Source organism: Vipera ursinii, assembly GCF_947247035.1.
Source record: "Vipera ursinii genome assembly, chromosome: 1".
Classification (NCBI taxonomy): Eukaryota; Metazoa; Chordata; class Lepidosauria; order Squamata; family Viperidae; genus Vipera; species Vipera ursinii.
Window position 1 is genome coordinate 149,125,173 of NC_139512.1, and position 24,565 is coordinate 149,149,737.

The 24,565-nt window shown below is 41.1% G+C and overlaps 1 protein-coding gene across 1 annotated transcript; it reads left to right on the forward strand.

Moving 5' to 3' along the window:
* The first annotated feature begins 9,806 nt into the window (after positions 1-9,806).
* On the forward strand, positions 9,807-24,301 carry DAPL1 (death associated protein like 1). The gene is made up of 4 exons (XM_083350490.1): positions 9,807-9,982; positions 18,422-18,509; positions 20,906-20,966; positions 24,050-24,301. Exons 1-4 carry the CDS (start codon positions 9,922-9,924, stop codon positions 24,167-24,169), a joined length of 330 nt encoding a protein of 109 aa, XP_083206616.1. The 5' UTR covers positions 9,807-9,921; the 3' UTR covers positions 24,170-24,301.
* The last annotated feature ends 264 nt before the right edge of the window (positions 24,302-24,565 follow it).

The following is a 24,565-nucleotide window of genomic DNA, read 5'->3' on the forward strand; positions in this document are numbered from 1 at the left end:
GTGATTCTTAAAAATATTATTTGAGTGCTTTTATTCATCATTATATCCTGAATTGCACATTATATGGATGTTTCTTTATAAAATGCTAAACAGTCGTCTTCATAAAAAGAATTCCAAGCTCTGATTATTTTAAGACTGTTACAATAATATTAGAAATTAAAATGTCAATATACTAAAGTAGAGAGATAGGGACTTGCTAAATCAGCAAGCAACAGAAGCAATTTAATATGTTGAAGTAATTGAAATGGCCTTGAACTGTTATCGAAAGTAGCACAAGGTCATCATCAGGCCTATTCTAAAAGCTTTCAGTAAAGATCTTAGGATGCTTTAGAAGCATTTGCTGAAGGGTGAGTAAGCACCTGTTACTCGTCCCAGCTTCTGCCAACCTAGCAGTTCGAAAGCATGTAAAAATGCAAGTAGAAAAATAGGGACCACCACGGTGGGAAGGTAACAACGTTCCGTGCGCCTTTGGCATCTAGTCATGCTGGCCACATGACCACGGAGACGTCCTTGGACAAGCGCTGGCTCTTCGACTTTGAAATGGAGATGAGCACCGGCCCCTAGAGTCGGAAACGACTAGCACGCATGTGCGGGGGAACCTTTACCTTTACCTTTTATATAAAATAGTAGTGTAAGTGAACAGTAATATATTGTTGTTTAAGCAATCAAATTGTTTACATTTTGATAGGTGTGCTTCAGACAAGCCTGATGCTCAAGAAAAACCTAATCATAGCTTATGTTTATAAACACTGTCTCAGGATAGTCAAGAAATTCCAATCTGGTGCTTTTTGGTTACAATTCTCAGAGGTCCATCAGAAAGTTTGAGGATTCTTAAAAGCATTACTTTAAAAGATGTCTTTGCACCTTCTTGCTGTTGCACAACTGAATCTGAGGTTACCTTTGCTTTAAAGTGTTTTCTAAATGTTTCTGAACAGAGCATTCTAAATATACCAAATCAAGAAGTCACAGTGGGATTATATCTGAATGAAGATGATTAGATTGCACTGAAACAGAACAAAATAATCATGACTAGAAGAAGAAAGTTCAGATTTACAGAAAATATAAAATGAGTGTGTGGGAAGTCAGCCCCCCCCCCCAGAGAAGGAAATATTAAAAAGGCAGAATGTTATATTTCCTCAAAGGATCTTAAAAATGCAGAAGAACATGCCCAGTTTTTCTTAATAGTCCCAAGTCTCCCTCCCCCAAGCAGAAACCAGCTCTGTAGAAGTGCAGATATCATAATCTCTTCAGAAAGACTGGCACCAGGAACCTTAGAACTGACGGGATTAGAAAGACAAAGATACCTAGAAGTAACAACCCTTCACCCAAAAAAATCCAACACAGGACATAGCAACCAGCCACAGCCACAACCACAGGGAAGCAGGATATGACCTTTAGGACATAATAGGATTAACCCATCACCATCAGACTATCAGAAAGGCACACTGAACCTCAGGTCAAAGTTCATGCCACAGGAACAACTCCAAACACAAAAGCCCAAGAAGGTATAAAAACCCACCATTCCCTGCTCCATGTGATCAGCTTTCCGAGAGCCATGCTTCTGTCTGCCTCTGCTCTTCAATAAACCACAACCTTCTTTCTAAAGCAGTCTCCATTTTGTTTATTCCCAGCTTGCACTCGACCCTGATGAAGATTTTTCTTTCAACAAGTGTTTGGCATGGTTTATTCCCTGGAAAATATGCATTGTTAATTCCCAAAGACTATAACCAAGGACTTTAACATTAGTAGACAGCAAGTCTCTACTAGTACAATGGAAGTGGAAATACACTCCCTCAAATGCTAGACAATATTTGTGTTGTGTTTTAACTGTATGATTATGACTCTTAATGAGTATTGTGTAATTCTTATACTATTTGGACGCCTATCATGATCACAGAACAAGTATCAACACAAAAACAATTATGTAAGTTGAAATTTCTCTTGAAAGGCAAAACCCAAACCAGCTTTTCTATAATGAGAATTTTAACATATGTATTCCTAAAACAAGGTGCTGACTAGATCTTTGCAAAACTGAGAGGACACAAGGCATTGTAACTTAGAATGAAGTGTTTCAATTAGGATAGCAATTCCAGAAAGAAGTGTTTTAACATTTAACATAATTTGCTCATCGCAACTCTGAGTTATTTACTTAGTGGCACCTTCACACTGTTTTCTACTTTATCTCCAGTGTGCTTAGATAAAATAATCTGGACAGAGAGAAATAAGATAATCTTTGGGCTTAAGGTATAGAGAGGCAATCCAAATCCCATCTGCTGTTATGCATTAAATATATAGATATGAAAGCATATATGAATAGGAATTGTTTGTCTTTTAATCAAGCAAAAAGGAGAAAGAAAAATGCACCTAACTAGGAAAACTACGAGTGAACAGTCTGGGACTGGCTACTGAACAAGCTTGCATAGGACTGTTGGAGAAAAATCTGCAAGATAGAATTCCTGAATTCATTTTCATCACGCTTATGACTTAATAAGTTTTTCTTCTCCCTTCTCCCTTGGTCCCTCAGGACAAAATGAACTTCATTTTCCCCAGTCAAGTGGGACACCAGAGGCCTTCAGTTTCCCAAGTTTATTACACTGTCTGCAAACCCAGATCAAGAAAACAAGGGCCTGTTTAATAATACTGCATGGACAGAGAAACAGAGAAAATAGCTTGATAATGGTAATTGGGACTGGCAACTCCATTCCTAAGCAATACAATTATAAAGTACAATATCAGTTAAGTGTACCAACTTGCAATGGCAATTCTGGCAGTCTCAGTTGCTATCATTAGGTGAATCTGGTGCAGTTACAGCATCCTGTTATCATATAATTACCATTTGCAACTTTCTGACAGCTTTCCCATTGACTTCGCTTATCAGAAACTAGCAGTGAAGGTAGTAAATAGCAATCATATGACTGTGGGATGCTGTCATGTCATAATCGACAGGCTGTTGCGAAGTGCCTGAATCACCATCACATGACTGCAGACCAGGGGTGGGGAACTACAGTATGGCCCTTTTATGACCTGTGGACTTCAACTCCCAGAATTCCAGAGCCAGCATGGCTCGTTCAAGAATTCTGGGAGTTGAAGTCCACAGGTCATAAAGGGGCTGTAGTTCTCCACCTCTGCTGTAGAAGGACTGTAACAGTCACAACTACAAGGACTGTCATTAACTCCCACTTAATTAGTGCTGTTGTAGACCTGAGGAGACATTGAACAAGAGAGGAGTTCCCACTACCTGTATTTATGACTGAGCAATAAGGAACTACAGAAGTATAACAGGACTGGTTACAAATTTATTACAGGTAGACCTCAATTTACTATCACAATTGAGCTCAACATTTATGATGCTGAGACAGTTAAGTGAATTTTGCCCCTTTGTATGACCTTTCTTGCAAGTTGTTAAGTGAATCACTGCAGTTAAGTTAGTAACACTGTTGTTAAGTGGAAATGGCTTCCCCATTGACTTTACTTGTCAGAGGTTGCAAAAGGTGATCACATGACTCTAGAACACTGAAACTTGTCATAAATATAAGTCAGTTACCAGGCATCTAAATTTTGATCATGTGACCATGGGGATGCTGCAGCAGTTGTGTGAAAAATGGTCATAAGTCACTGTTTTCAGTGCCATTGTAACTTTGGTCCCTAAGTGAACTATGGGTAACTCAAGGACTACCTGTATAAAAAGGGAACAAGTTTAAATAGATTCTTTATGTTGAATCATATTTGTTTAATGTCAAACTACAACTTTGTATTACCGTATTTTCCGGCGTATAAGACGACCCGGCGTATAAGACGACCCCCTACTTTTAAGAAGTTTTTCAAGGTTTTGTCTTATACGCCAGAAAATACTTACATGCCCTGCCCGTCGCAGAGGAGGCGAAGGCCCGACTGGCCCCGCCGGCCCTCCCGCTGCTCCCGCGCTTCTGCTGGCCCCCGAGGCGCAGCGTTTCCCGGGCGGCAGGCAGCGCTGGAGGGCAGCCGCCACCCCGCCACGGCTGGCGCCCCTCCTGCTTCCCCCCCAGGCCTTGAACTTCTCCCATTGGGCGCAGGGCGGGGCAGCTCCACCCGCAGCTTTTTTAGAACTCGTGCGCTTCCCTCTCACTGTCGGCCGAGGCACGCTCGGCCCGGGCTACCGGTCCCTCTTCCCGGCCGGCTTCCCACCCTGCCCCTCATGGAGCTGGACTGGGCGTGCAGCCTCTCGGTGTGGCTGCTTTTCCTGGGCACCTTCTCCTCCCCCTGCGCTCCGCTCCTTCCCAGCTCACTTGCTGCCGGAAAGCATGCTGCTTGGCAGCGGCCTGCAGGAACCCTACAGAGGGCGCGCGCAGGCGCAGAGCGAGGCCCCACCCTCCCCAGGGACTTGTAGTGCAGCAACCAGATTAACTTCTGATCAGCGCTTCTTCGGGGCATACATGGCCGGGAAAGTGCATCAGAGTCCCAGGTACCTGTAAGGCGATCAGCCTGCTTCTCCCCCATTGCCCCACGTGAGTGCCTCACTGGCCGCCGAACCCTGCCTTTTGAGCAGGAGCAGCCTTGCCCTGCTTGCCCTTGGCCGCCTCCGCGGGTACCACTCTGGCACAGAGCAGGTGAGGCCAGTCCCCGTTTGGCCTGCCAGCTCTGGGAGAGTTCCGCACGAGCGCCTTGCCGGCTGCTGAACCCTGCCTTTTGAGCAGGAGCGGCTGTCAAGCCCCGGGCTCGACAATCAACCGAAGTGGGGGGGGGAAATCCGTGCAGCAACCCGGCTACCTGGCCTGCCAGACGCTCGTTGCTCCGCTGATCAGCTGGGAGGCTGAGACTCCGGATTTGAGCCACCGACAGAGCACAGCACAGGGAAGACGTGCCAAAGCTCATCCCAGAGCCTCCTGCTTCTGGAAGCCTGCTTGCAAAAAGCAGGGCGGGCAGTAGCAGCTGCTCACGGCGCCTCCTTCCCCCCTCCCGCTGCCCTCTCACCTCATGAAACGGCCTCTTAGTACGGCCTCTTAGTCCGGCGCGCAGCTCCGATCCCGGCTGCCTGCTGGCTCGTCTCGGTTGCGCTGATGCGCCCGAGCGGCTGCTTCTCCCATCCTCGGCGGCTCGCACTCCTAGTTGCAGCGCATTGGAGTAAGCGCCGGCAGAGGCTGCTCTTCGGTCACCCGCCGGGAAACTTGCCAAACCGGGAGAGCGACTGCCGCGCCCATGCCCCGCCTGGGATGCCGCGCCTGCCTGCCTCTTAAAGTGCCCACCCTGCATCCCTCTGGCCAAGGCAAAGGCGGCTGATGAGGACACCGACCTCGCTCCACGGGCGGCGGGAAGAGCTGCCACGTCTGGGGACTCCTCCTCCTCCTTCCCCCCTCCCGCCGCCCTCTCGCCTCACGAAATGGCCTCTTAGTCCGGCGCGCAGCTCCAATCCCGGCCACCAGGCTGGCTCGTCTCCGACAGCACCGCCTGGCGGAAGCGCATCCCCGCAGGGGGGAGAGCGGTGCTGGTGACAGGTGAGTCCGGCGGGCACGAGGCCCTCCCCTCGGGCCAAGAGCCAACAGGCAGCGCCGCCTTCACGTGGGGAGAGCCGCCCGACGCTCCCGCCCAGCCGTGTCCCGGAGCTGCGCCGGAGTTTTTTTTCCGGCGTATAAGACGACCCAGCGTATAAGACGACCCCCCAACTTTTGAGAAGATTTTCATGGGTTAAAAATTCGTCTTATACGCCGGAAAATACGGTACTTCTAATTCTCTGATCAACTTCCTCTTGAAATCTGTTAACAGAGTTACATCTATGCTACAAACTTGTTAATTAATAGTTGCTGTATTTAAATTTCTTGCTATGCACAGGACCTGCATTAAAAAATATTAATATTCAAACTGCTTACATTCTTTTACAACTGTTTTTTCACAAAAGTGTTATTTTATTTTACAAATGTTCTCTCTCAACAGATACAACTATTTAACTGGAATTCCTGCACATCCAGCAATAACTGGTAGTTTTCATCTAAGTAGTTGTTTTTGTTTGTCAATTCAATCCATTTTGAGCTGCTTTTTAAGCCTAGTCATCCCAAGCTGTTTTGTACAATTATTCAGGAACTGAAATGCATATGTGAGCACCAACAAAACTATTTTTACACACTCCCAAATCTCTAGCATAATAAATTACCAGGATTTCATGCACAAAGACAGGCTGCCCTTGATCCCTATTGTTATATTTCTCATAATCCTGTTTTCCAGCCTTGAAAATATAACAAGTGTATGCATTATCCAGACATGATTTCCTTTGGAATGAGGTCACTGGAGGTTGATGGCTTTGCTTTTTTGTCTTAATGCGAGAGGATCATTTAAAGTTTATTTATGCACGTCTACAGAAGCTCAAAGTAATCATGTGCCAAATAGATAGATATTGCTATCCATTTGATTTTTTTGCAAGCTCCTGCATCCTAACCATACTTCCAAAGCAGTATAATTTAACTGCAATGACTAGAAACTGTTCTCACTTTACAGATCTTAAAAGAGCAGCACAGAAGGCTTAGATCTTTTTTCCTGATGCCCATAGCCCTTTTTCAAATATTTCCCCAATAAAAAAATAAATGCAGCAGGCTGCTCTGGGGTAATATTGGTTTTCCAACACAAAAGTTTAGTTCAGGCTTATTCAGCTATCCAGCTTGGATCCAGCAGAACAGATGTGGTACTCTTGAGCAACAAAAACATAAAGAGCAAGACCTGGAATTTACTGGTAACAAAAGGCTGTACAGTATTTTTTTAATATGCTGCTTTTTGGAACTTGGAAGCCTGCAGAATAGGTGGAACCAGATTACATGTGTGGGCAGGACTGAACTGCTGCTGAGTGTTTTGGAGCAGCGGTGTGTTTATTTTAGGACTTATATTACAGGGTTTCTCTGTTTTTCAACTCAAAGGGCAGGAAATGGTGCCGTCAGTTTTCAGCCATCATAGACAGCAGATGATTTTTGAAAGCTGTTCAGGCTCTGCAGGGGTGCACTGTTGCAAAGCAACAATCTAGCTTTGCTCTGGTTCCAACTAATAATCTAATCATTTATCTCCCCAAAGAGTCGACATTGTGAAATCAAACATGCCTGTAGTTGCTTCTGAAATGTAACCGAGGCCTTGTGTTGAGATGTCTTATGTCAGAAAATGGACAATCTATAATCTTATCTACTGCAGTATGTGATAAAACAAGCTAACCTGAAACAGTGATTTCCAATTTTTACTTTGTTTTAAACCAGCAAGATCCATCACATTTCCAGTAAGCTGAAACTGTTGATAAAAATAAACCAGGTTTAATGGGAAAAGGAAATAAAAATACTGAATATCCCTATTATAGGCCAGTGAATGTTGGAGAAAGAAAATATCTGAGCTTAAAAACACTTGAGACTGAATCATAATCTTAATCTAGCTGGGAGATGCTTTAGTAGCTTTGTTTAGAAGATATTGGTGAATTTCAATAAACCTTATTTTCTACAATTATTATACCCCTCCAAAAAGATATTGTCTTGTCACTAATGTAATGGATTAATAGAAGGTATAGATCACTATATCACATATTTGGGTTTTTTTAACGTTTTGATAACTATATTTGAGTACAATTGTTTTCCTTTGCAAGTCTGTAGCTATGTATTTTACTTTGTCTACATTTTTTATGAAAGGACTCTTTTAAGTTTTACGACTCTCAAAAGAGGGTTAGTTTTCTATGATTCCCAAAGCATTCCTGCTGTGTACTAACATAGTAAAATAAAAAACTCTAAAAGATGCTACAGATACTAACTTATTATCTTAGTTTGCTGAACTTTGGTTTAGTTTACTTTCCTCTGACTAGTCACTTGTATTCTTTTATTAGCTGGGTTCACAGTTACAATTTTATTCATATCCTCTGCTTTTATTGTTTTTATAAATAACTCAGGAGACAAGCATATCCTACACACATTTTTCTTCCTATTTTCCCCACAGCAACAACCAGATGAGTGGATTGGCTGAGAGAGAGTGACCCAGTCACCCAGCTGAGTTTCATAGATAAAGGCTGAATTAAGAGTTGCCTGCAACAGTGCATAGGTGTTGCCACATACATACGCTGCCAAGGGATTGATGGACAAGCATAAATTGCAGATCTCTGCAGACAGGGTGGTGCATAATCTCCCAAATACCAATTGCGATTGTGTGAGGTGCATGTCCTGCACGGTGATTGGTTGATCCAACTTCCTATTCTGTGCTCTGCTGTTTGAGCACTCGTAGCCAGAACGAACATTTGCAGAGTATAAATGTAACAGCTGTGCAACTGTATTCAAACAAGGATGCATGTTTCCTGATGTACGGTGCTAGAGAAGTCTGCTCGATCCTTAAGCCAGGACTTGAAACTCATGGCCCCCTCTTTCTAGCCTAGTAGTAATCTTAAACACTAGATTAACAAACCAGCATTGACTGATTGACCCAAATCTAAAAGATATGTGAAGCATGTCATCAAATTGGATGATGAAGAGAAAGAAGCAAAGTGATGTAAAACCTTACTTAAAATTATAGCAACCGATATAAAAAGGATATATCTTGCATTGATAGAAATTGATTCAGAGATGGAACTTGTTAAAGATTGTATGATAAAGTGGGCTCAGAATTTTCAAGAAGTTATTACAATGGATACTTGGGAAAAGATTTGGGTGAGAAATGTAAAATTTACACAGGGCCAAAATTTAAGAGAGAACTTTTACAAAATGTTTTATAGGTGGCATTTAGATCCTAAAAAATTAGCAAGTATGTATCCGAACTGCCAGCCCAAATGTTGGAGGTGTGGTTGTGAGGATGCAACGTATTTTCATATATGGTGGACTTGTAAAAAGGTTAAAGCTTTCTGGATTAAAATTTGGTGGAATATGCAACAAATATTCAAGAAAAGGATAAAGTTTTCTCCACAATTGTTTTTATTGGGTATTATCACAGATACCACCGTTGTAGATATTAAATTGATGTTGAATTTAATTACGGCAGCGAGACTTTTAGTAGCGCAATATTGGAAGAAGGAAGAATGCCGACTAGAAGAATGGACTTTAAAAGTTTCTAACTTGGCAGAGATGGCAAAGATTTCAGCGTATTTGAAAGATCAATCGCAACAGAGATATACTGTGGAGTGGAAGAGATGGATAGATTATATTCAGAATAAATATGGGACTAAAAAGTTTCACTTAGCATTTGAATAAGTAGCGGATTTATATGATGTATAATTAGCTTGTAGTTATTTTATTAAGAGTTAAAGTGCGATAGAATTTAATATCTTATTGTTTGCATATTTTAGATTATGTTTGTTTGTATTCTTATACCCTGTATTTAGCTCTGGGAAGTCGGGGAGGGGGGAGGGGAAGGGAGAGTTGGGGAGGTTTGGGGAGAGGGGAGGGGGAGGGGTTTTGTATTCAAAAATGTATTGTAAAACTTTTCAATTAAAAAAAAATTATAGCAACCGCCTTTTGGATTCCGCTAACAACATACAAACCATAATTTAAAATATGACCGGATTCTCACACTGCTCAAAACGCCAACACGGTTTGGTCGATTTTGGCTCGGGGAGGGGGGGAAGGTTTGTAAGCAGGAGGCGTTACCCTAATCCAGGGGTCGGCAACCTCGGCTCTTTTATGACTCGTGGACTTCAACTCCCAGAATTCCTGAGCCAGCATAGCTGGCTCAGGAATTCTGGGAGTTGAAGTCCACGAGTCATAAAAGAGCCGAGGTTGCCGACCCCTGCCCTAATCTCTCCTTCGCTTTCTCTTCCTCTATTAAGCACGTCCCGAAATTATGTGAAACTCCGCCAAGCTTTCTTCTTTCCCGCCCCTTTCTTTGGGCTGCACCGCCCCACTTTTCTCTTTCCCAATAAAAAAAAAGCAAAGCAGCGCCCTGCGCACTAAGGCTAGTAGTAACGCTACCTACTAGTAGTGAGATCGCGTGCTCTTTCAACGAACTCTTATGGCAAATCCGGAATTGTCCCCGCCGCCTTCCCCGGCTAAAGGGGAGCACCTTCCCGCAGGTAAGGAGGCTGGTTGTTAAGAGAGAGAGAGAGAGGGGGGGGGAGGCAGGTGTGGAACCCGTGACGCAGTTCTTCAAAGTTTCTTTCTTTTGGAGGAAAGGCGATTCTCCCCCCCCCCCCCCAAAAGCTAAGATTTACTGGAAGGGAGAATGAGGGGCTTCCAATCTTCTTCACGACGGCTTAAGCTTGTTACTTTGGGATGGACTTGCCAGTTCTTTAAAGCCTAACGGGTCATCTTCTCTTGCACAATAACAAGGGGAGGGGGGGGAGGGGGGGAAGAGAAAAATGTGAAAGTATACGCTAGATATGACGCTTTCACCTCGCCCCCCCCCTCTCCCCCAATCTTCTCCGCTGACGTCAGGAGAGGCTGCAAGGGTCTCTTGTTTTATTTTTTATTTCTTTATTTTTTATTTTAATTCCATTCCATTGTTGTCACTGTGTGTTGGGGGGGAGAGAGAGCACAGGGGGAGGCTCAGCTAATCTCAATGTACACATGTTGTACTTTGACAATAAAGGTTTATTATTATTATTAATAATAATAATAATAATAATGATAATAATAATAATAATAATAATAACAATAACAATAACAATAATAATAATAATAATAATAATAATAATAATAATAATAATAATAATAATAATAATAATATCCCGCCCCCTTCCGCCTTCCCGGGATGCCCTTCTCCCTCGTCTGGGTTCACTCTCTTCCGCACAAGACGGGCCAAAGTGCAGGCCGGCATCTCCCTTGTTTTGCTGGGGTTTTTATTCAAGAGCGGCGGAGCGGCGGTGGGGGAAGGGCGGCGCTTTGATCTTTGATGGCGACTGCGGTTTACGACCCGAGCCGTTCACTTTCCCTCAGCCAGCCGCATCATCCAGAGTACGGCTCCTCCCCGTTCCTTTCCAGGGGCGGCTGCATTGTTGTATTCGGGCTTTCTTATGCCTTGGCTCGGGGTGGCGCAGCTGTTGTTTCCATCCCAGATGTTTTGAAACACGAGCCTTTGCGTTTCCACAGTTCTTCCTCTTGGGAAAGGACCCAAGTTCTAGCTAGCTAGGACATATTTGGATCACGGTTAGGCCACAAACGTCTTTTAAGTCGGGGGGGGGGGTCCTTCAAACTTGGCCCTTTTATGACTTGTGGACTTCAACTCCCAGAATTCCTCAGCCAGCGTGCCTGGCTGAGGAATTCTGGGAGTTGAAGTCCACAAGTCATAAAAGGGCCAAGTTTGAAGACCTCTGCTTTAAGTCTTACAGATAGGGCCACGCAGGCACTTTCTGACTTCAGCTTCTTCGCGTGCACGTGGTTTAGCCTTGCACCTGGCTTTGATCTGGTTAGCGATTGAGATACATCACTAGTTGGATAAGTGTGGTAGTGGCTTAGTTTAATGGGTTACCTGTGATTCTCAAAATAACGTTGAATGGAGTAGGAAACTGAGTTAGCTAGCAATTGCCTAATGTTTCCTCCAACTAAAATTCCACATCAAGGAGAAAGTTGTATTGGCAGCCCCTATCGTTCCCCACATCCTGTAGAAATCAAAAGCCAACATAAGAACGCCAAAGGAAGGCGAATTTGCTGATCTTACTCTCGTTTCCACCAGTAAGTGGATCTGAAAGATTTTAAACTATAATTAAAGTAGAACTATGTGAGGGGTGCATTGTACTTCAAGTGTAACATAGTAAGTCATACCACAGTTTGATTTTGGCCTAAGCATTGTGTTATTCATGCCACAGTACTTTATATAAACTATGATATAGTTGTATAATGTCCAAACTGGTCACCTTTGGCTGGGATTGCACTACACAGAGATTAAAGTGTGGGTAGTTTGTCTTGATGTGACTTGTTTCTTCAGACAGCTACAGTCTTCTTTATCCAGGCAAATACAGTCATAGCCAATGGTAAGATAGTGAGTTACAGCAGTGATACTGTATGAACACCCTATCCCCCTTCCTCATTGGTTGGGCAAGGAAAAATGGGTTTGGCTTGAACATAGCAGCCAATCAGTGTTGTATACTGTAAATCTTTTTTAAAGACAATATCGTTTCCTTGAAGAACTTAGTGGGGATTTTGTTCTTGTACCCCAATCTGACCAAGGGTAGATGTTTGTTTGTTAAATTGAATTAATCGGGATTATGGATATGTATAGCATGCAGAACGTAGAAGTTAATCTGTTGACTGTGTTAATTATTAAATTTATTTGCCACCCATCTTGCTACAAGAGAGACAATGTTGTGTGAAGGCAGGTGATTTGGGGTAATTCAGCAAATTCTAGGTCAGTGTGCTGTGCAACTATCAAATATAGTTGCTTGTCCAAAATCAGTTTAGTCTAGTGCAGACATGTCAAACTTGTGATGTCATGTGACATCACGCGACATATCGGGATGGTTTTGCCATTGCCGGCAATGGGGTGAGTGCAGCTTCCGGATGATGCGTCTGGCCCATGGGCCGGCAGTTTGACACCCCTGGTCTAGTGGTTAAGGCATCAGGCTAGAAAGACACTGAGTTCTAGTTCTGCCTTAACCCTTATCCTGAAAGCCAACTGGGTCATTCCTTCTCTCTCAGCCCAACGTACCTCACAGGGTGGTGGTTGTGGAGAAAATAGGAGGAGGAAGGAGTGTTAAGTATGTTTGCCACCATGAGATATTTATAAAAATAATACACGGTAAGATTAAAAAATGTAAAAAAAATAGTTAAAAATTATAATTTGTCAATTCAATAGTACAAGTTAATGTTAAACTGTGGCCAGTCACTACACTACACTTCATCCTATTCTTTATTCTTCCTTACAGCAAGGAAGCTGTAAATACTGTCCTGAGACACGTAGCATAAGGCTGGAATAAAAATTCTTTCAGTTTCACATTGTTTAAACGTGCTACTGATTGATCAAGAATTGCAAATATCATAACTTTATTCCCTAACAGAAAAAAGCAACAAAGACTCTCCAACTTTATTGAATTGAATTTTTCCTGAATACTGCCTCCTAATACCTTCCATTCCCCTTTGCGGTTGGGAAACCCTTACATTCGACTTCCCAAATATAATTCTTAGCAGATCAATAAAGAAAATAAATACTGTAATTATTTAGTTCAAGTGCTATTGCTGCTTTGAATTTCCATAGTTGGGAGGAATCTGTTGAGGTTCCTAAATCAGCAATCTATTTTTATAGTAAATTGATGAAATGGATACTGTTTACATGATTTTGGAGCCCTGACATTGAATAATGGAAGATTGCTTTTAAAATGTGGCATTAGTTCCTTTTTTTAAATAAAATTATACTTCCAAAAAAAAGTACAGATAGCCCTTGACTTACAACAGTTCATTTAGTGACCATTCAAAGTTACAACAGCACTGAAAAAAGTGATTTATGACCATTTTTCACAGTTACAACCTTTGCAGCATCCTCATGATCATTTGATCAAAATTCAGATGCTTGGCAACTGGTTCATATTTATGACCATTGATGTGTCCCAAGGTCATGTGATCACCTTTTGCGACCTGACCAGCAAAGTCAATGGGGAAGCCAGATTCACTTAACAATGGGGTTATTAACTTATCAACTGCAGTCATTCAAACAACTAAGGCAAGAAAAGTCATAAAATGGAACAAAACTCACTTAACAAATGTCAGAGTTAACAACAGAAATTTTGGGCTCAATTGTGGTTGTAAGTCAAGGACTACCTGTATTTCAGATATAATTGGATACCCCTCAAAATAATACTATAAACCTTGGTGGCAATGTCTTGCTGTTGAAAATATAAACTAGGAGTTAAAATATTCATTCATATGGTCTAGTATTCTACCAAATTTTTATTTGAAATCCAAAAAAAAAAGACTTAGTAACATGACTTAGAACAAATCAGTGCAGGGTAAGAACATAGCGGTTTGGTATGGGTATATCTCCAGTACTTGGACTTTATTAAAATATCAAGAACTGGATTTTTTCAAATGGATGATGGCCAAAATAAATATATACAATACTAGGAAAAGAAGTCTAAATCTGTTTTGCAACAGCAGATTATTAATATGTGTTTTTAGTAATATACTTTAGTTGTTTGAGATAAGGAAGAACACTTCACAGAAAGTAATTTAGTCAAATTAGGATGCTGAGCTTGTCGATCAGAAGGTTGGCAGTTTGGCGGGTCAAATCCCGAGTGCTGCATAACAGAGTGAGCGCCTGTTACTCGTCCCAGCTTCTGCCAACCTAGCAGTTCGAAAGCACGTAAAAATGCAAGTAGAAAAATAGCGACCACTACGGTGGTAAGGTAACAGAGTTCATTGCGCCTTTGGCGTCTAGTCATGCCGGCCACATGACCACGGAGACGTCCTCGGACAAGCGCTGGCTCTTCGGCTTTGAAACGGAGATGAGCACCGGCCCCTAGAGTCGGAAACGACTAGCATGCATGTGCGGGGGAAGCTTTACCTTTACCTTTGGACATTTTTAATGTTAATTGTAAAATCAAGTTTCCTTTAAGTTGAGACTAAATCTCAATTTTTCAGATACATCTGTGTAATTTTCTTGGTCATATTCCAGATTTTTTAAAAAATATTTTCCAGATTAGTTTATAACCTTGGGCTTGTTTGGTAGTTTCTGATCCAAGTAAGGCCTATCCTTACTTAGTTTATGGATTTAAAAAGATCAGAAAAGTGGTGTCACATGCTGAAATCCTGTTAATAGACACCTGTTAGGACGCTGAGCTTGTCGATCAGAAGGTCGGCAGTTTGGCGGGTCGAATCCCAAGTGCCGCGTAACAGAGTGAGCGCCTGTTACTCATCCCAGCTTCTGCCAACCTAGCAGTTCGAAAGCATGTAAAAATGCAAGTAGAAAAATAAGGACCACTATGGTGGGAAGGTAACAGCGTTCCGTGCGCCTTTGGCATCTAGTCATGCCGGCCACATGACCACGGAGACCTCCTCGGACAAGCACTGGCTCTTCAGCTTTGAAACGGAGATGAGCACTGGCCCCTAGAGTCGGAAACAACTAGCACGCGTGTGCGGGGGAACCTTTACCTTTACCTTAAGTAGTAAAAATAGAAATGTATGAAGACAATGTGATATTGTGATCTGGACATTGTCCAAAAGACAAAGAGATACTTAGTTATTTCTTGTGGAAACATGTAGCAATTAAATATTTAAGTCAATTTACAACATCAAGTAACTGCAACAATAAATTGCATTTAAAATAATATTTGTTTGCTGAAGCCTTATTTTCTTTTTCTGCCCAGAAGGTAGTGCCTGAAAACAAAAATCCAGATGTCACACCAATAATTCAGAAGAAATAAAACATTTAAAAATGCTGCTTTAAGAACCTTGACAAAAACAAATTACATGGTACCAAAAAATATCGAGGCACCTCGTGTACAAACCCATACATTCTCCTCTCTCTCCTTTCTTGTGAAACCTGACATACCATTTTTTTAAAACTTTGTCTCTTTTTTCCTTAGACAAAATCTAAGTAATATATCTCTTTCCTGGGCAGGGGCTTTTTCTCCAATACACCACCAGCATAGTGTGTGGTGTCATGTGTTCTCCTGTACGCAACCAGCTACAGGTCCGGTTTGAGTTAAAGTTTCATTAGAATGGAATCCTGTTTGTTGCACACTATTAATATTTTCCAGGTTAATTTTTATCAACTGTAAACTATAATGAGTACCCATGCAGCTTAAAAGAGAAGATACAATCATTGTGCAAGTATTTAAATACGTATCTGATTTTCATGTTTGCCAAAATTATCTTACTATGGTGATATTATACATTCTGTATTTTTTTTTATGCTTTGGGAGTAATTTTTACTATACACTCTGTACTTTTTTCTTTCCTACTATTAGTTTCTTTGCAGTCCATTTCAATGGAAGGCAAGATTCTCTCTTGAGAGTTTTATTGAAGAGAGTAAGACGAAGTTTAAAAAGTTTAGCACTGGTGTTCAGGTTTAGAACACCATAAATCCCTCAGTTAAGGTAGAAACTTTTTCAATGTGTCCTCTCAATTGATAAGAGAGAAAATTCAGAGTGGCTGGGATGTGACTCTAAAATTCTGAACATAATGAGTTCAAGTTCTGAAAGCGAGCTGGGTGTCCTTGTCTCTCAGCCCAACTCACCTCACAGGTTTATTGTTCTCAGTGCTTTTTTTGTAAAAGAAAAAGGTGCCGGAACTCACACGTGTCATACAACCCGCCTTGCCTACCATACAAGGTTCCATCCAAAAAAGGTGCCGGAACTCCGTTCTGAGCGTTCTATGAGAAAAAAAGCAATATTGGACATCCACATGTCCAAGTAGGTCAGCTAGGGTGGGCATACGTCTAGTCCTTTCCCCAAATATTGTCATCTAATGAATCTTTCTGGCTCTGAATCAGCAGTACCTAAACAGCTGGTGGGGGAGGGGATGGTTTCATATTCGTGCCTGTCACTTGTGCAAATGGAGGTTTGCACACTCGCCTGCCACTTGCATGGACCGGTTCCCAACGTGCCATGGACCAGTATCAGTCTCTGGACCAGGGTTTGGGGACCCATGTCTAATGGGAAGTAGGAAGTGGTGGCAGCCCCTGCTTTATGGCAAGTGTTCCCAACCCCCAGCCTGTGGACCAGCACTGGTCCGCAGCATGCAAGAAACTGGGCCGAGCAAACAAGCGAAGCCCCATCCATGGGATGCAGGCAGCATGTGAAACCACGCCCATTCCGGTCTGCAGAAAAACCTCTCCATGGAACCGGTCCCTGGTGCCCAAAAGGTTGGGGGGCACTGCCTTATGGAACACTTTGCCTCCTGAAGTTCAGCCCCACCCTCCTACCTTTCCATAAAACTTTAAAGATCTGGGTTTTCCCTCAAGTGCTGGGATATGATTGGATAATGGGACATTATAAGGTTGTTTATTTCTCTTTCAATGTTTTGGAAAATTATATCAAGATTTTCATGTGCAAGTGTAATTTTTTTAAGTAAATATTGTTAGGTATGGTGATAACTGCAACACTTCGTACAGGGTTCATATTAAACTGCCTGAAGACAATTACTGTAAATATATGGGACAGCTCTGCTTGTACCTTTATGAATGCCACAACTGCATAATGCTTTTCAATCTATTGACACGCCATTAGGAGAAAGAGATAGCCTTATGAATTATAGCTACTTATGATGTTACTTATGGTTATGGTGTAGACTAGCAGGATTCCTTCCTTCCCTTCCCTTCCCTTCCCTTCCCTTCCCTTCCCTTCCCTTCCCTGCCTTCTATTTAGCCCACCTTTATTATTTTTATAAATAACTCAAGGCAGCGAACACACCTAATAAACCTTCCTTCTATTTTCTCAACAACAACAATTCTATGTGATGACTTGGGCTGAGAGAGAGTGAGAGGCCCAAATTCACCTAGCTGGCTTTTCGGTGTAAGGCAGGGCTAGAACTCAGAATCTCTTGGTTTTTAGCCTGAGGCCTTAACCACAGATCGAACTGGCTCTGTGTAGCTAGGAGAGCCTCATAAAAGAACAAATTTCACAACTGTAATAAACATATTGTTTCTGGTTAAATATCACTACCAGCATTCATTTGGCTTCAATGCATATAACTGCACGAATGTCTTTTTCGCTAAATAAGAGGGGACAATAATATCTCTGTGTCTAAGTGTAGCCTAAGAATTAAGATATTCAAGGGCACTAGCTTGTAGACAGAAAACATGTGGCTTCCGATGCTTTCAAGTCCATAAGAAATATTCTGCTTGAAGATCAAAACAACTGTGCCAGAAAACAATATGGAGGGAAACAGATCTGTAGATTGATCCAACAGCTGAATTTATCCAAGTTGCAAAGACATAATATGGTTTCTATGATTTTATTTTGTGAACTCAGCCAGTAAATCATGGTTTGCCCCACAAACCAGAGATAGCCTTATGAGCATAGATGCTCATCTAGTTGACATCCTCCTACAATAAATAAATCTAATTCTTTTGGTGGGATTAGGGTTGGATAAGAAATAAGTATAAACAATCATTTTTAATAATAAATGTTTATATTTCACAAGAATTTTCCAGCTTTGGGGCTAACACAAGTATAGCAGGGTATGAGCCTTGACAATGCTCAAGCTTTTCCTGATTAGACTGTAAAAAAATCTGTGACCACAACTGCCCCTCCCTCCCCCCAGTTGCTCCCAATTCTTGGGCTGTGATCCATAGTGTGAGCGTCTCTGGCTTAGCATAATGTGTTAATTGAGTCTGTGACAACATTTATGTAACACAATCAAGCCACAGCAGTTGACTTGTTTGTGTACAAATATATCTCTACAGCCAATTCCTGCCTACTTGTTTGTGGCTTATCATGTTGTGTGAAATGAACCTTGATTAAAATACAGCTTAGCATATGAAGTATGAATTTGATCTTATTTCTTTTTAGCATTTTTGAATGAAGATTTGGTAATATTTGCATAATATTTGAAAAATACACTATCCCTGCTTTTTTCAACAGTCAAAGCTGGAGGCATGAGAGTTTCTAAGAAGCTAGAAAATGCACCAGCTGAAAGAAGTTCTAAATTGCCTGGAAAAGAGAAGACTAGGTATATGACCTGCTCATGTTTTTATTTTGTTTTATTTTATTTCTGTTGAACAGTAAATGAATTAGGGCATAACGGAAGGTTTTGCATGGTAAATAGCACTTCAACAGCAAAATGAAGATTGTATGAAACAATTCAGAGAGAAAAACAAGTACAGCGAGGTCCTCTCTGAGCGTGGTTATTTGCTTGCAAATGTTTCATTATTCAACTAGGTAACATCAGTGCAAGTGAGTGTGGTGTTTGCTCTGTGTTTACATTCAGTGGCTTAACTCAGGGGTTCCCAACCTATGGGCTGTGGCCTGGGATTGGGCTGCAGGCTCTTGGCCAGCGGGCTGTGAAAATGGCTGGCCGGTGCGCATGGGTACTCATTGCCCCCCACTTGCGCTAGCACCCATGGCCCCATTTGCACATGTGCACACGTGCAAACGGAGCCATTAGCGCTGGGTGGGTTGCGCAGCCCGTTTGCGCATGCACAAATGGAGCCGCTAACCGCCACAGGGTATGCAGCCATTCACGCATGTGCACGATGCCAGCACGCTAGTGTTGTGCCAGAGCATGTGGCCCCATTTGCATCCGTACCAATTAGCAAGCTGCTCTCCTTCCCTCTGGGCTGCGATCCCAGAATGGTTGGAGACCTCTGGCTTACCTTACTAATTTTGATGGGGGCATGATTTTCTCTTTAGTAGTTCCTTGATTAGGGTATTGTTTTGCACTCATTCTTACATAGCTCCTCTGGTGGGAAGTTATTACTTTGGTAATGGAGCACTTGGCTATTACCAAAGTACCCAACCATAAGTACTCACTCCTCCTACATAAGAGGAGTTGTGTAAGGATATTGTTCAGACAAGTACAAATGCATTGTAGCAATCCAGAATACCAAAGATACCAAAGACTCACAATTCAACCCTAGCCACATACATTCTCTTCTATTGGAACATGAGACATATTCAAGCCTAGGGAATTGTGTGCGGATAGCTGTTTTAACTGTTCAAAATTAAGGACCTTCTAAACTTCCATTTTTAAAATGACTTTGTAGCTGCTTGGCCTTTATATGCAGGGATAAATGTTTAAACTGCTACATTACCAAAGATTGTTTCTGGCATTTACTTAATTCTCACTTCCTCGGGAATATGCACTGAAAACTTTTCATTGCTACCTATCTCGTCCTTTCAGTTGTAAAGTGTTTGTAATAGTTTCAGGACATTACAACGTTTTGAGCTATATCTTAAACATTAGAATGATGCCCTTTATCACTACTGCCTAAAATTCCACAGCAATTAAAAAATACACTTGTTCTTTAGTGTGTGTTTTATTATTGGGGGCGTAAAATTCATAAAGCATTCTATTATTTGAAAAACAGTATATACATTAAACCTTAAAATAATGTTTAAATAAGCTGAGGAGATGTGTTTTATGTAACAGTGCTGAAGGTTTTTATTATTATTTTCTCTGGAACTAACAGCATTTTTTAAATAAATTTCTCACACAAAAATAACTATTTTAGTTTTTTCTTTAATCTTATAATCCTATTCCCAGACTTAGGCTAAACTATTATCACTGATTTCCCTTTCCACTAATGAGCAAGAGAGATAGAATTTGCTCTCTTTAATTATTGCCTTTTATAGTAGAAAACATTGTAAAATGTGTTTGAAATGTGTCACTGTACTTTCTTATTCTAATTTCACAGCTGCTTACTAGTCATAATTAAGGGGTGATTATGTTTGTTATCCAAATAATCTGTAAAACCTCAGCCATTTTTGTGTTTACATCCCTAAGACAAGGACTGAATCAACAATGCTGGAGTTGTGCTTAACCTTTTTAATCACTAGTTAAATAAGAGCCAGTTACTATATCAAAGAAGGGAAGTCTAGAGAAGAGCAGAAATGTATAATTGGTTGTGGCTTACCTGTGAGCATAAAATATAGGTGCTGCAAAACTTTTACCAAATTCCCCACCCTCAGCCATGATAATTTTCACTGGAGAACCTTTTCCTGAGACTATTCAGTGACTCAGGCATTTTTTAAAAAATCAAAATACTATGTTTTCCCTGCAAGGTCAGTTTTTATCAACAGCCTTATTGTATTAATCATTGACCACAACAGATAGTTTTCTACAGATTATTTTCATTGCAAATGTTGTAATTAAATTATATATGTTTCACCCAATATAAAAAGTTCCACATTTATCCTATATGGTTTTCTTACAGTGACTGGTTTACACATCGAATTAAAGTATTACGATAGTAGGACTATGGCACCGAGAGGCTCAAGTGTTATTTAAGAAGAATAAAAATGGAATGTACAAGAGGCCAGATGCTTAGTGTCATCTGATTTAATCATAAATTTGGGAAGGGGGACTTAATTGGTAATATCAAAAGCTTTTCTATTTCTGCTTTGCAGCTCTGCTCCAGTTACAAAAGTACAGAACATGAGTATCTTACTGGCAGATACCTTTCAGAAAGTAAGTATAGAGCAAAAAGCAATACTTCATTCAAAGTTTTTCATTTGAATTGATAAGGACAATATCCAGAAGTAGGCATATATATTAATGTAGAGTAACATGAGTGAAAATTAGTATTATGATATTTTAATCCCTAGTAAATGGATCTGTTCTAAAGTAGTTTGCTGGCCTTGTTGCTTTATTAGTTTCTTTTCTCAGTTGAAGATCCTCTAGTATATTTTATATATTTTTAAGTGTGGTAGAGAAGAGGGCAAAAAAGTTGGACAAACTGCCATGAGATGTGAAAAATACAGTCAGACATCTTTTTTATGAATTATATTACAATGGATGGAAGCTTATCAAGGAGAGAACCAATCTAGAAATAAGGAGAAATTTCATGACAGAACAATTAATCAGTGGAACAGGTTGCCTTCAGAAGTTGTGGGTGCTCCATCACTGGAGATTTTTAAGAAGACATTGGACAACCATTTATCCAGAATGGCATAGGTCTCCTGCTTAAGGGGGTTGGACTAGAAGATCTCCAAGTTCCCTTCCAACTCTGTTATTCTGTTATTAGTGACCAATTCAAAATATGAATTGATGATAGGAACAGAATCATCTTGGGAGAGGCCAGTGTACTTCGTTTTTTTTAGTAAATAACAGATTTAATGTATGGTAAATGTTTATAAGATAAGCAGTCAGGATATTGGATCTTACTGGGTGATTCTGTTATCAACTCTTACTATTGTGAATGGTTATTGTACTTACTTTGTATACAGATACACTGTGCATAGAAGCTGTCCTATTTGTATTGCAAACTATGAGGTATATTCTGGGGAACCTGAAGACATTCTAATGCAGAGATATGGAATTTATAGAACTATGATCAATATAAAAAATGCAGTAATTTTCAAATGGGGTTCTAGTGGACTGGGAAGAGATTAGTCTGATGGTAGAATGGAAATCTATTGAAGATTGGTGGCTAGGTGGTCATTGAAAGGTAAGGAATGGGTGAGCTGATAGAAGGCATGGAGACAAATACACTTTGTTTCTATTATTGAATTGCATTTCAATTATTTTTTGTTAGCAGAAAGTTATTTTTGCTTATTTTAAGAACAAAAATGTACATCAAGTTTGTGTCTTTTAAACATTGATCTATATACTGACATGTTTGTTAAAGGAGACAGGTTTGAATGAGATGTATGACAGTTTGAAAACAATACCGTGTTTCCCTGAAAGTAAGGTCTACCATGAAAATAAGCCCTAGCTTGAGTTTTGGGGGTGGGCCTAATATAAGCCCTACCCCAAAAATAAGCCCTAGTTTTGGGAGGAGGCACACACCTAAAAATCAAGCTATGGCAGGGGTGGGGGTGTGGAGCTGCCCCACATGCCCTGCACCCACTTACCTTGCAGCCAGGCCTCTCCTCACTGGCCCGCTTCTTCTGCGGCGTCTTCTGCAGCCAGGCCTGCATTTCTCAGTCACAGGCCTTTCTGGAAGGCCTCTGCAGCCAAGAACCGAGCTATGGAATCCATAGCTCGGTTCTTGGTTGCAGAGGCTTTCCGGAAAAGCCTGTGACTGAGAAATGCAGGCTGGAATGCAGCTGCAGAATGAAGCTGCTTCTTCAGCCGCTGAAGAAGTGGACCGGCTGGGTGGGGCTGTAGGTTTTGGAGGTGAGTATAAAAAGGCATCCCCCGAAAATAAAACCTGCCTCTTTTGGAGACAAAAAAAAAGACATGGTCTTATTTTCGGGGAAACACGGTACTTGAAAAGCACTGGCTGCTGTCTTATTCCTCCCTTAGTCATCAAGGCCAAGTGTTCCAGTTCCTTCACTCCATTCTCATTTTCCAAGCTCCAGTCATCCTTGTTTCCTTTCGCTGCACATGTGCCAGTTTCTCTGAACCCTCCTTAAAAAGTAGTATCCATAATTGGACCTAGCATTTGAGGAAGGTCTGACCGGTGCAGAATAAAGTAGAGATATGTTTGTAAAAACTCTAGTAGAAAAACACTGTTCTCCATAACTAGTGGTCCGAAGTGTAGTTGTCTCTTTTCTATTAATTATATGCCTTTTTGTTTTTATCCTGTATTTTTTTACCATGTTGTGTGCCATACAGAATCTACAAATGTGGGCAGATTATAAGGAGGTAGAGAGAGGAAGGCAGAAGGATGTCTCAGTTGAGGAATATGAAGGCAGGATTATATCACTTGTTTCTTTGTCATCCACTCCCAAATTGCTGTTAATGTAGTAAGGGGATAGACAAAAACTAAAACAACAACAACTCTAGATTGCTAATTTTTTCTGGCCTTCAAATTGACCTTTAATTTAGGATGGTGAAGGGAAGCAGGGATCACATTGAAGAATCTGAAAAGAGGAACATTAAGGCAAGGATAGGATAGTAGGCCTGCTTTCTTGTTATTTTGCTACCTCCCTCCCTCCCTTCCTTCTGTAATATAGTAAAGGTGAAGGAGTCTCTGCGGATTTTACTCTGCTAGTCCTTGCCTACTAGATGGCATCTCCATTTCAAGGCCATTGAGCCAGTGCTGTCCAAAGACATTTCTGCAGTCATGTAGCCTGTATAATGTCACGGAGTGCTGTTACCTTCCCACCAAAGTGATACCTATTTATCTTTTGCATTCTTTCAAACTGCTAGGTTGGGAGGAGCTGGGGCGAGGACGGGAGTTCACCCTGTCATATGGCACACGGGTCTCAAACTTGGGCTGCTGGCTTTGCAGCCAATGAGCCCAGAGTCTTAACTGCTGAGCCATCCATGCCACCCCCTACTTTGTATAATATAAACTAACTAAATATTTCCAGGAGGATTATTTTGTTTGTTCATCCTAATATGGTATTCTTTTTTATTCAGTATTAAAAGTTCTGGGGTGTTTAAAAGTTTGCTGCTTCATTCTTCTCCTTTTTCTCATAGGCCCGTTTTCTTTAGGATCTCATCTTTAAATCTAGCTACCCATTAAGTGATCAGGAGCACTCTGAATATTTTGAAACTGAGCCATCAGTTTGATAAGGGAGGTCTTTTGTTAGGTTGGATTTGAACATGGATGATTTGTAAGCAACAATTAAAATTATTTCTTCTTTTTTTAACTCCTGCAGCTGAGACATAAATTTCCAGGCACCGCAGCACAAGGAGCATATGAGAAGCCACGACCTACTCTGGAAAAAATTATATTGCCCAAACGAATGTGCATTATTCAGCAGCCTCGTAAATGTTAAACATGTAGAATAAAATATTCATGTATTTGGCAGACCTGCACTTAACAAAAACACCAGTTAGCTAGGCAAGCAGTGAATACACCAAATTGCTCAGGCATTTTGTTTTTCTCACAATAAAAAATGTATATATTCCATTGTTGTTGTTTTTTCTTGAAATGATTTTTGTTTTAGTATGGCTTCTTAGTGACCACAAACCCTTATTTTACCATTTTTCACCATGTTATTATAGCAATTACAGCTTGGAATAGAGAAGTACTTTTCTGAAACTATATCTGCTAGAGTGGCAGAAATGTTCTAGCCTCATTATGTGTCGTTTTTTAAAAAAAGCAAACAAAACCATTAAGAATGTGGATATATAGAGAAAAACAGAGGACAGTAGAACTTTCATAACTTCTG

What these genes read in the sequence shown, in the direction of transcription:
- DAPL1 (XM_083350490.1), top strand. Translation starts at nt 9,922, where the DNA reads ATGGCAAATCCGGAATTGTCCCCGCCGCCTTCCCCGGCTAAAGGGGAG. An exon ending in AGGGGAGCACCTTCCCGCAG is followed by an intron (nt 9,983 to 18,421) that starts GTAAGGAGGCTG and finishes TTTTTTCAACAG; the next exon opens with TCAAAGCTGGAGGCATGAGA. An exon ending in TGGCAGATACCTTTCAGAAA is followed by an intron (nt 20,967 to 24,049) that starts GTAAGTATAGAG and finishes TAACTCCTGCAG; the next exon opens with CTGAGACATAAATTTCCAGG.